At 35.5% G+C, this 12,576-nt stretch overlaps 1 protein-coding gene across 1 annotated transcript in view; it reads right to left on the minus strand.

Annotated features, from left to right (window-relative positions):
* Positions 1-12,576, minus strand: part of ANO4 (anoctamin 4) — a 398,627-nt gene that overhangs the window by 186,720 nt on the left and 199,331 nt on the right. The window contains exon 5 of the mRNA XM_057743345.1: positions 2,341-2,445. Within this exon, the coding sequence (XP_057599328.1) occupies positions 2,341-2,445 (105 nt within the window). The remainder of the gene's footprint in view (positions 1-2,340; positions 2,446-12,576) is intronic.

The following is a 12,576-nucleotide window of genomic DNA, read 5'->3' on the forward strand; positions in this document are numbered from 1 at the left end:
GGCTTTCAGAGAACAAAAGTCAGGAAATTTAGGCAACACAAAACTCTGATGAAACAAAGGCATTCAAAAGACCTGGCTGCTATCTTGGGATAGGGAGTGAAGGGTGAGACTAGAAACGGAGGGAAAAATAACAGCAAGGAAACACACACACACACACACACACCCCTATCCCAGTCTTGAGGGTCATACATACATGATCACAAAATTCTGAGAAACTGAAATCTTTCCATCATCCTACTAATCTCAATAAAAACGTTTGTAGCAGAGAAGGAGTTTTACTAATGTTCAAATCCTGTATGTTTTACATTTTTTACATGTTGGTCTCTCAAAGCTTTCTATAAATAATAATCTAAGGCACAGTCCCTTGAAGAACAAAACTGTGTTTTTATACTTAGAAATTTCAATGAACTGGTTAAACATTCGAATCATATTTGGAACCTAGAGACTGAAAGTAAATAAATGGCCCAAATCTTTCTTACCAGAGATGACCCAAGACCGTGTGGACAGTTTCCCAAACCTACTTGGCATAAAAATTTTTTTTTAAAAGAAAACCGTATTTTATTCTCATTTGTCTTAAGCCTCATGTAGTCTTCAGTTCATAAACTTCCAGAAAACTTTCAAAGTTGTTAACAAATATAAAACTTGTCTTTTAAACACAAAAATAGATTAATTCTTAAACAATGGAAAATTCTTAAACCTATAAAAAACTTGATTTGCATTTTAAAATGAATATTTCCTTTCTTATTTTTAAATTTAATTAAGTACTCACAAACTTATACTCTTCTATTTGTTCATAAAGAGATCACCATTCTAAACTATAAAACAGCTATCATAAACAAATATGTCTTTACTAAGATATGCTAACAAAAATTACTATAAAAATTGTCATGAACATTTAGTTCATTCTGATATAAGTTCATTCAGCCCTAAAAAAAATTGAAGTTTATCTCCTGCACTTGCATAGAAGTCAACTTTTATCATTTATGAAAAAATCCTTTCAGCAATGCATAATCTATCATCTTTCAAATCAAATGAAGTAATTACAAAATTTTATAACTTTCCATGAAAAGTTAATTTCTCTCCAATGTCTATTAATTTGATTTTTATCCTCCTGGGGACACTTTTTTCTCTTTTATTCAGTAACCTAGTACAAAGGGATTGCCCACCCAGAAAAAGTCATTGATCCCCTTACAGTCTTTACTAAAAATATTTCTCTCAGAAGCATCCTCATCTTCCTCAATTCCAGGATCCTTCATCTCAGTATTTAAACCCCATACCAAGTACGCTCATGAAGGAATTAAAGGAAAGGTAGCGGACCCTCCATTCCACTCTGGTCTCTCTCCATTATTTATCTTATTACGTCAGCACTTAACTTCTCCCACCCTGAGCTGTCCTACCTGTAAAGTGGATGCATTATCTCATAAGGTCAGGAGGGTAATGCAATGACAAAAGGGGATAAATACTACTAAAATGCTTTAAAATGTTCACAAAAATATAGAAATATAAATATAATTTAGAAATATGTATTTCATTGTATTAAATGCAGTGTCACAAAATTAAAAGTAGCAAGATTCCAGTGGTTCTTTATGCAATGCTTATCCAGTCTAAACTCTTCAAATCCAATATTACATAATACTATTTGACATTAAAAGACTAACATTATCTAGAATTAGAGCTCTGATGGCAAAACATAAATGTTGATGACTTCGTATGTCATGCTGCATCCCCACCCTCAATGCTAAATCTGTAACTTGAGCAAATGTGTTGATTATGATAAAGTTTTTAGTGAAAACTAAATAACAAAGTAGTGGAAGAAGAGTAAACCTTGATTAATCGAAATGCTTAGAAAAGAGGAATTTACTTCTCAGTCACAACCCAGCATCAATGACTCCAAATATCTATTTTGGAGAATAAAAGTCTGATTTTGGCTTACTGAGTCAACATTTACTTCTTACTACTGACAACTGAGTGAAGGATTAGTATTCTATTTTCTTAAAGATTTTTCTTTGATTATGATTAATCAAGGAATCTAAAAAATTATAATATCCAGTTATTTACTAAATATTATAGCATACTAAATATACAGAATTTATAATCCCTCTACAGTTTTCCCACCAGGCTTCATCAAAGACCCCAATACTATGTGGTTCAGTTTCAAAAATTAAAACAGCATTTCACTAACCATCTCTTCTGGTGTCAAAATTATTTTACATAGCATCTCTTTTAAGACATCATTTTATTTTAAAGCTTGGCATCTAAGGTTTCTAGTTTTATTACTCCTCCCAAGTGTTATAATAGTTTCTCCTTTCATGGTGAATTTAAAATTGGAGTGAAACTTACTTTCTTGTATTGCATTAAGAATCTCTGAAAAGTCCACATCACTCTTTGGCCCGTCAGGTAGTATTTGCATATCCAGCTGGTAGCTTTGCAAATCCACACCTCCTTCTAGAGAAACGAAAGATATTCATGGAGTTTGCACCGGTTATCAGACAGCCCAGCATCAGGGTCCCAAGGAGAAGCAATGTCCAAATGTAAAATGAACAGCCAGCTGGTGTGCCACTGATCCTCCCACTTGGACAAATGACTTTTAAAAAATGAGGAACATTACGAGCCATTTGCCCCTTATGGGACCAAAAAGGTTTAATTGTATTTCCAAGGCAAAAAAAAAGGCAATTACTTCATTAAAATACCACATACTTCGTAGTATTTATGGATGATTTCCTAGGTGAACAATATAACATGCTAGCCTCCACCCAAGGACATTTAAAATTATTCTCAGCTTCTACACGGCTAAAAAGGGGCAGTCAACACTAACACTTTATGAAACCATCTTCCTTAAAATGGTAATAATTTATTCGAAGGAAAGGATTTAATATTTCTGATCTCACAGAAAAAAGGTGTCAATTTTTTCCCTCACAGTTGGACTTCCCCTATTATATCATTTACTTTTCAATTATATCAGAATACTTTACTTTATTCGATGAAGTAGTTAAAGCCCTTGTTCTAAGTTTGCCTGTTGTATTTTTGCTGTGTTCTCAAGGAAGAGGGTTTTTTATGCTGCTCCACACGCCTAAAGAAAGTTTAAGGAAGTCAAAGAAGCCAAGATATAAAAAAGTAACTTTATCATTAACAATAATAAACCTCTAAATGCTTCTCAAAATTATCAGTAAGAACATCTCCAATCTGATGAGTCTAGAAGGGCTAAACATCAGAGCTAAAATAAACAGAGAGCCTGAAAAATAGAATAGGGCATGCTCTAGCTTCCAACATTTTTGTAGAAATAATTCTTTTATAAGTCCAGGAATTATTCCTAGTCTTGAATAAAATTTCAGTTACATCCCTAAAACTCCAGGAGAATCAGACACAGTTACTACCGTACAAGAACACTGACTCTGAGAGGGAAATGGACACAAGTAACTATAATACAAGGTGAGATTTAGGAGGGCAGGAACTTTTGTCTGCATGCTATAACCCATCACTTAGAACGGTGTCTGCACAGGGTAGGCCCTCAACTAATGTTGATGGAACGAATTAACGAGGCTATGCAGTACTTATGAAACAAAGGCAGTAGAGCTACGCATAAGGCTATCAGCTCAGATTCTAGAGGCAGACAAACCAGCGTTTAAATTCTTATTATGGAATATCAAATCTCTCTAGATCTCTGTTTCTTCATCTATGAAACAGGGGTGATAGTAAGAGTTGCACAGAGTAGCCATGAGGACTAAATGAGATAACGCATGAAAAGCTCTTAGCTGTCATGCAGCACTCAGCAAATGAAAGCCATTACCATGATCATCCATAGTAATTTATTAAAACAACACTGGCATTTCTATAGAAACTAGCTATTGCAGAATGAGAAGGAATCCATAAGTCAATTATTTGGGACCAGCATGTATTTAAAGTGACAGTCAAACATGAGGACACAGCAGTGAATCTTTAAATGCACGCATGCAGTTGCCTCATTGCAAAGCTGAAGTTATCTGTGAGACTAAGCTTCTCAGAGGAACAGAACAAAGATGTCTTCCTGCTGGCCCAGAATTTAAAGGGCTATCTGTCTGCCCCCCACCCCCACCCCCATGGCCAGTGACCTCGAATGGGCAGGGAAAAGTTTTGATGCTTTTCAACCTCTACTACGGCTAGTCACTTTTGTACTCAAAAACCAAAGACCCAAAGAACTCACAATGACATCAACGGGGAAAAAAAAAAGGAATATTTAATACCACTTTTCAGCCAGGCTCAGTGCTATGTACTTTATTGTCTCACTTAGCTTTTACTCTAACCTTGAAAAGCAGGTACAGTAAGAAATAGTAACTTTCCAGAAAAGCTACTAAGTTGTAAAGATGTAATACCAATCCATGCTCTTAACTAGTCTTTAAAACCACTCATATCCTAGCAGTCACAAATACAGGCTGTTGGAAATAAGAAAATTTACCAGTTTTCACTGGATTTACCAATAGCCTAGGACTTCAGACCAAAACAAAATCATTACATAACCTAAAAAGCAAATGACTTCTAAAATAGACTAATAAAGAGAAGCCCAATTTATTTACTCACTGTTTGTCATAGAAGTTCACAAATTCATGTAGAAGTAGTTATGAATACTAAATAACTACAATTTTTAATAACTAAAATTCCATAACTTTTAATAAAATTTTTGTTAGAGGACAGGTAGGAGCATAAGAAGTCACAAAAGAAGCAACATAAAGAAGTATTCAAGTCATCAAAGTCTGTCTTTAAAGAATATTAAAGACAGCAACCTAAATGTCCATCAACAGATGAATGGATAAAGAAGATGTGGTACACATATACAATGGAATATTACTGAGCCATAAAAAGGAACAAAATTGGGACATTTGTAGAGACATGGATAGACCTAGAGACTGTCATATAGAGTGAAGTGAGTCAGAAAGAGAAAAACAAATATCGTATATTAACGCATATATGCAGAATCTAGAAAAATGGTACAAATAAACTGGTTTGCAAGGCAGAAATAGACACATAGATGTAGAGAACAAACATATGGACACCAAGTGGGGAAAGCGGGGGGCGTGGGGGCGGGTGAATTGGGAGATTAGGATTGTCATATATACATTACTAATAAGAAAAAAAAACTGTACACTTTAAATATATGCAGTTTATTGTATGTCAATTATATCTCAATAAAAGTTCTGAAAAAAAGAATATTAAAGACATGGGAGAGAAAAAAGCAAAGAAAATGGATACGAGGATACAGATAAGTATATAGATATGTCTCAAGTATATTAAAAACCACACCCTTTTATATGACTAGAAAAAGGAAGAAAATACTGCATTGGATACAGAAGTTCTCTCAGCTGGAAATGATGGGTATATATTTTTTTTATTCTTTATTTTTTCTATGTTTTTGACAATAAGCAAAATATTTTATTTTTAAAGATATTTAAAAATTTCGGTTGTGGCAGTAGAGGATATTAAGTATTGAAAATTCAGGATTCAAGATAAAGACTACAGATGTTAAACCATTAAGGAACTAACTTAATAAAAGTTTTTCTAAACTAATACAATTCTTAACCTATATAAGTCCAACAGCTCTGAAATACAAGATGCAACATTCTCTTCAATAGTAAACATTAAGATCTTATTCAGAATCCCTAAAATACAAGGCATTTTTCTTCCTCTGCTCTAGAAGAAATACAAAATACACTTTCATAAAACATAGTGGTCTGGGATTTCTAGCAGTAAGTCATTCACTAAAGTCTAAGATGACAAAGTAGGGGATGCTATAAAACAAGAACTTTTGTAAACTTTCCTAAATGCAGAGTGATCACCGTACAAGGATGTTTTCAAGTGAATCCTTCAAGGCGACTATCTTCACCTTTAGCACATACTGCCCAAGTGAGAGAGACTGAATAACTTCAATATACAAGAAGTTGTGTGTCTACTTCAGACTTTTGACATTCAATTATTTATTGTTAATCCTGTAGTGCTGGTGGGATTTCTAAAAGCTGAGAATTGGATTTCTTCCTGTGGTCACGGATGTCTCTGACTTTGCATCAAAATGCAAAGCTCTGAAAAAACTAGGCAAGAGGGTGAAGGTGTCATGGTTTCAAACGGAAGGGCCTCAGTAATTAACACGCAACTAAATGCAATCCCAAGAAAAGTAAACAAGTTACATTACAGAGGGAAGCTAAAAAGATTCCCAAAGATGTGGAGAACCTACTGAACAATTTTTAAGAATCAAAAATATCTACAAAATTCATGTGATCTCCAAATTCGCCTTTAGCTTTTCTCACACTTCATTGATAGGAGTGATTATATTCAAATCTTAATTGTGAGTTGTAATATGAGTAAAGTTGAAAGTAGTTTCAATAAAAAGTAACCCTGATAACAGCACTTGCATTTAATAAAACTTCTTCAGCTGTGCAAACATCTTAAAAATTCATTTTAGATTTGTACCTAGCTTACATGGATTTTTAGCTAAATGCTTACATACAAGAGGACCCAAAAAAAAAAAGCTTCAAATACGAGTTTCTTGATTAGCAAATATGTAGATGCCTCTCCTGTCCCATCTGTCTATAGAAATCCCTTCCTACTTTTAAGGCCCCTCTTAAATACTCTGTGCTTCAGGCATTTCTTAATCCCAACAGGTAAATACCCCTTTCTACTCAATGAACCCATATAGCTATGTATATTTTGTCTTTTTTTTTTTACAGTACATGTTTTCCACCAAAAATTAGGTAAAATACCTAGCACCATGTAGACACAGAAAATGTGAGTTCCTAGTCCTCCCTGTCTAGATTTCCTCTTTATCTCTAGCACCTTTGACTAGACTGTAACATGATGCAGGCATGGGACCAAACTGCATCCACCTTTTTATCTCCTACAGAACCTAGGACAAGGCCTTGAACATATTAGTTGCTCAGTTAAAGCTCTTTTACTGCAATTGCGCATTACCAGCAAGAGCAGTAGAAACAGACTAAGAAAATGTCCCAGTTTTCCTTTCCAGTCCACACAACTTTAACACACCTTGATAGGCTATCTATAGACGACTATGAAAGGCGTATTCTAAATCATACATTTGCTCTTTCCAGTAGAATCCTTCAAATTTTTGTCAAATAATAAAGAAAACCAAGTAGTAAAGAGCTTGTAATGAAAATCAACAGTGGACAACTCTACCCCTTTTTCAGCCCCAATCCTATTCCCCTAGTCCAACCACTTTTAAGAGTTTCTGTTTCTACTTCCTTTGGATCTCTCCATACGTGTATCCCATTGTTTCTTGATTAATTTTATACAGTTGATTCTCGAACAACTCAGATTTGAACTGCACAGGTCCACTTATATGGGAATATTCTTCAAGAGAAAATACTACAGTACTCAACAGTCCATGGTTAATTGAATCCATAGATGGGGAGGAACCTCAGATTGCGAGGGACGGCTCTAAATTAATCGTACACAGAGTAACTGCTCCCCACCCCCACCATTGTTTAAGGGTCAACTGTATACTAACATAGTTTTCTGTTGTGATACAAGATGATATAACTTATATTACTCCCACTCCCCCTTGCCTCCTATTCACCCGTCAAATCACTGCTATCAGTTATTCTATTATATTGCCTTATTTTAGTGGCTTTAAATAAATTACTTAAAATTCAATTTTTTTGTTCAATAAAATACGGATGATCTTATATTTGCAAATTAACACAACATGGTATAAAAAGCACATTTTGACACTACACTGACCTGTATTTAAATTCCATTTTTATGTGCTTTTAAGCCATTAAATAATGAATCTCATTTTTCTCATTTATAAAATGAAAAAAAATTTTGAGCTCTATTAAAAATTATCAATTATTTACATATATGTAAATAATTTGGTTCATAGTATTAGACCATCATGATCCACTAAAAATTTTATGTGATATATTCCTTATATGCAAAATGAGGTCCAATTCCAGGTTTAGGACCTAGACTAAATAAAAACAATTTAGTTAAAAAAAAAAAAAAAGTCCTGTAATTTGGACTTGGAATAGTTACTCCACATTGAAAGAGAAATAAAGGAAAGTGTGACAAATCAAATCTTAACTTCCTCACGAAACACAAAAGATGGAGGACTCTGTAAAGTAAGCTTAAGGGGACAAATGGTATTTTCCGTGACTACACTGAATTTATACTCTGCAAATAAAAATTGGTAGTTCCTGTCTGGAGAGGTATATTTAATACAAATCCACAAATGCAGCATTTTTTACAGAATAGGGAGCAGTGATATTTCAACACCTGATATAAATACCTAAAATGAAGCCTCACATGTAATATTTTTGGACTTAATAGGCTGCAAAGACACCATTTTTGAAATTGGGAGTTTGTTTTCAATTCCCCATAAGTGAATTCAGTGTTCCTATGACAGTGTTAAGATGGAGAATGATATTAAGAAGGGAGGGAGGTACATTCTGTCTTCTTTACAGACTTCCCCCTGTATCAGCCAGTGTCCACAATAAATGTTTTAAGAAGGAAGCAGGGAAATGAACCCAATTCTTCTGGAGGACATGACATTGGAAACCCTAGATTTACATGTGGGATATTCCACTGGTTCTCGAAAAACTTTCCATCTGTGTTTCTTAACTTCATTTACAGTGCTTACCAAACTCTATTTAGTGTACTATAAGCTAAAAAACCTTCACAACTGAAGATGCTTCATACATACTATTGTAAAAAATCCCACTCTTTCATATTAGTTGCTTAACTATAAATCTAGTGATATTGTAAGATCACTCTTTTACAGAAGGAAGCTTGGTTTTGTATTAGTAGGAATACACAGATTGATTCACCCACACTCATCACTATAAAAGCTAAAGATATTTCTTCAAATGATTAACACTGAGTAGTTCTAAGGACACAATTCTGGACCGGGTCCTGACCGGAGAACCACATTTAGCTAATAGCCCCTGGATGTTTCTCAGGTCTAAAAATGGAAATAATAATCCCACTGCTTCAGCCAGTAATGGCTGACCTTCAACAAAATTACTTCTGTGTTTCCCAGGATTGGCAAAATAGTGATCTCCTAAATTGTAACGAATGCCTACACTAAGAGTTCCAAAGAGGGCCTAGAAACCAGAGCTGCAAAGCTCTAAATGGCAGGAAGGATTTGTGTGGGAGTATAGGCAGGGCTCCATGGGGGTCTTCCAATCTCCTAGAGGCTGAGGTCTGTTGCTATGACAACAGGGACTCTTGCAGAGGAAGGGAAGAGAGAAACTCAGGATTAGGAGGGGTTACAGAGTAGAAACCATGCTACTTTCAGCATCACTATAATGCTGTTTACTCTCTTCACTTGCACAATAAATCTGCAGAAGGGCTCGAGATGAATGTATGAAAGAGAATGACAGTGCAAGACAACAAGCCTCATGAGAGCCAGGGCTTACTATTAACTGTCTGTCTACTACTATTAACTGTCTGTCTACCACGATTAAGAATTTAGGTGAGGGTTAGGGCTTATGCCACTAGTTATAGTTATATGACCTTGAATTAGTAGTTATTTCAATATCTCCAAGCTTCTTAAATATAAAATTATTTGAAATAGCCTTGGGCAGAAGATGCAGTTCTAAATTCCATGAAAACATAATACCCTTTCCAGAAATAGTTGTCTTTATGGATGCCTTTTCTGTAGCTTTTCTTCGTTCACTTTGTATGTTCAAACGGTTGTGAAAAGATTCTTCAGAAAATTCTCTCTAAATGAAGTATATAGGTCAAAATATGTGCATACGTCCCTCAGCAAAGGGGGAAAATGTGAAAATTTCTAAGGGAAGAATTTGGCATGTATTTTTAGAAAACACAATTTTGCTACTCAGCAAAGGACAGCAAGGGGCATGGATCCCAATGCCCACATTTCGAGGCTCAAAATAGCTAGTTTTCCTAAGCACCCCTCTATTTACTAAACTCACATCACACAGCTTCCAAAAATTCACTTAAAGAGGAAGAGATTAAAATGAAGGATGATTAGTGTTATTTCTAAACCATAGTTTAGAAGGACACCACCCTCACCTTCAACACAATGAGAAATATAAGAGGTCCAAAGTAGCTCTTCTAGTTTTTCTCCCACATATTCTCAAAGCCATGTGGAAGATCTTATCTTCCAGTCACACCAAAAATCCACTTCACAAATAGAAAAACAAATATGTATTTTCATCCAAGCTTCAGATCCATTCAAGAAGAAGAGCCAGATTCCTCAGGTTCAATAAAGAAGTTTCAGGCACAGTTCTCAATAAAATGTCTGTTTCCAGATAAAGTGATGAGAAAACACTACATTTCACACACAACTATTTTCCCCAAGGAAAAAAAAAGAAAACTGGCTCAGTGGAAAGAAAACACTCATAAGAAACTAAAGATATAACTTTTAGCTAGGGTCCATCAATGACTAATTTTGTACTTTTGGTCAAGCAATTTCATTTCCCGAGCCACAGTAAAATAGGGCTAATTCTACCGCACAGACCGCCGCAAGAACTCAGCGAGATGTGGGAGAAATATGTGTGGAAGCCCTTTGGAGACAATGGAGCATCATCTAATGTAAGGTGATGGTATCATGATTACTATCGTGGTCAAGATTACCCACATGTTTACTTTTCTCTTAATTTTTTTTCTAACGATGAGTTGACTCTTGACTGTCATCTTGGCAGAACTAGAAACAAGTCAGCCGAGACACAAGTCTTTCTTGGCTGTCTTTTCTTTCTTCAAATCTCTCCTTAGTTGGTCCTCTTCTCTCCTTCTCCCCACAGCCTCTGGTTCTGATGTTAAACAGAATGTGAAAGGTACTTGCTGAGTTAATTCTGTTCCCTAGTTTGAGAGCAGGCCATGAAGGCCAGAAAGTAAGGTTTAAAACTCAGGGAAACAGGAAGGAGTTTCATAACACTGGAACTAGGAAAAGAGAAGATGAGAAAACAAAGGTCTGATGCAGAGTAGAACAAAAAAGATGCTACAAAGTGGAGCATCACTGATATAGAAAGAAATAATAACCTGATAAGGTGACTATGTATGTTTTCAATGGAATCCAACTGGTCCCTTCCTCAGTACAGTCTTCTTATGCTAAGGGTTGAACTATTACAGGACTTTAAATTTAAATTTTCCGAAGCTTTGTTATACAATCTTGCTAGAAATATTGCTACCAAGCTGTTTGAAGAAGGTAATGAGAGAATCAAACCACTGGAACTGGAATCCTGCCCCAGCCACTTACTGGCTGCGTGTTTTGGGGCAAGTTACTTAAACCTTCTCTGTGCCTTAGACACCTCAACCATAAAATAAGGCTGACAGCATGAGGATATTATGGGAATTAAATGAAATAATGAATGAAAATAGCTTAACAGTTTTTGAGGTTGGGAATATGGCAGAGTACTTAATGGTAGCTGTAATTTTATTATTGTCAAACATTTAGTACCCTCTGTATACAGACAGCATAACAGTCATTCTAACTCGCTGGAAACAACAAAATCCTAAAGTTTCTTTCCTGTGAAATCAACTTACCCCAGCATTTAAATACCATATCTATATAAAGGAAAAATAATCATGCATAAAAGGGGAAAAGGCTGCTTAGGTTTTTAAAGGGAGATAAAAGGAATTGTGTTAGAAATTACTTGGGAAAATAATGAAATATATCAGCAAAACATCATTTTACCAACTCTAGAAGAGAATAAAGGACAAATTCTGTGACTAATGGCAATTCTCTAGGACTATATGATGGGCCTACCAGATAAAGGAAAAGCAATAGAAGAAATATTTTAGATTTCACAAAGCTTCTAATTCTTACTTTACATGGCACAGTCATTAAACTGGGATCATTTGACCTACACTCACTAAGCTTTACAGCTTCAAATTAAAAAATTCACAATCAGTGCTTCAGTTGACTCTGTTCTTGACCCTTAAACGACAGTTCCCAGCTTGGTGTCATTAATACTTTTATTATTGGCCTATAAAGGGGAATAATACTCATTAATTACGAGTGGCTAAAAGATAAGGTCAAAATGAAATCAATACACAAGAGAAACATCTGAAACAATCAGAAGGAAAGAGAAACCATAGAAATATAAGAGGAAGGTGAACAGCTCCTGTGTCAGTAGGGCATAAAGAGAAACTGTCTTAATTGTTTCCCTGGCACAAGTTAATGGAGAAATTGCTCTATGGTTCAAGGACCAAGTAAGAAATGATTCTGGAACCTAAGTACTTTCAGCCTTCTGAATTTTGTCTATGATGATGGTGACAACAAAAATGACCATTTGCTACCGATGAACATAGTGGCAGAGCAGGAATAAAGATGCAGATGTAGAGGACGGACTAGAGAACACGGGGTGGGGAATGGGGAGGCTGGGACATAGTGAGAGAGTAGCACTGACATATATACACTACCACATGTCAGATAGCTAGTGGGAAACTGCTGCATAGCACAGGGAGATCAGCTCCGTCCTTTGTGATGACCTAGAGGGGTGGGATAGGGAGGTGGGAGGAAGGCTCCAGTGGGAGGAGATATGGGGATATATGTATAAATACAGCTGATTCACTTGTTGTACAGAAGAAACTAACACAACACTGTAAATCAATTATACTCCAATAAAGATG

This window comes from Hippopotamus amphibius, chromosome 7, assembly GCF_030028045.1.
Source record: "Hippopotamus amphibius kiboko isolate mHipAmp2 chromosome 7, mHipAmp2.hap2, whole genome shotgun sequence".
NCBI classification, from domain to species: Eukaryota; Metazoa; Chordata; class Mammalia; order Artiodactyla; family Hippopotamidae; genus Hippopotamus; species Hippopotamus amphibius.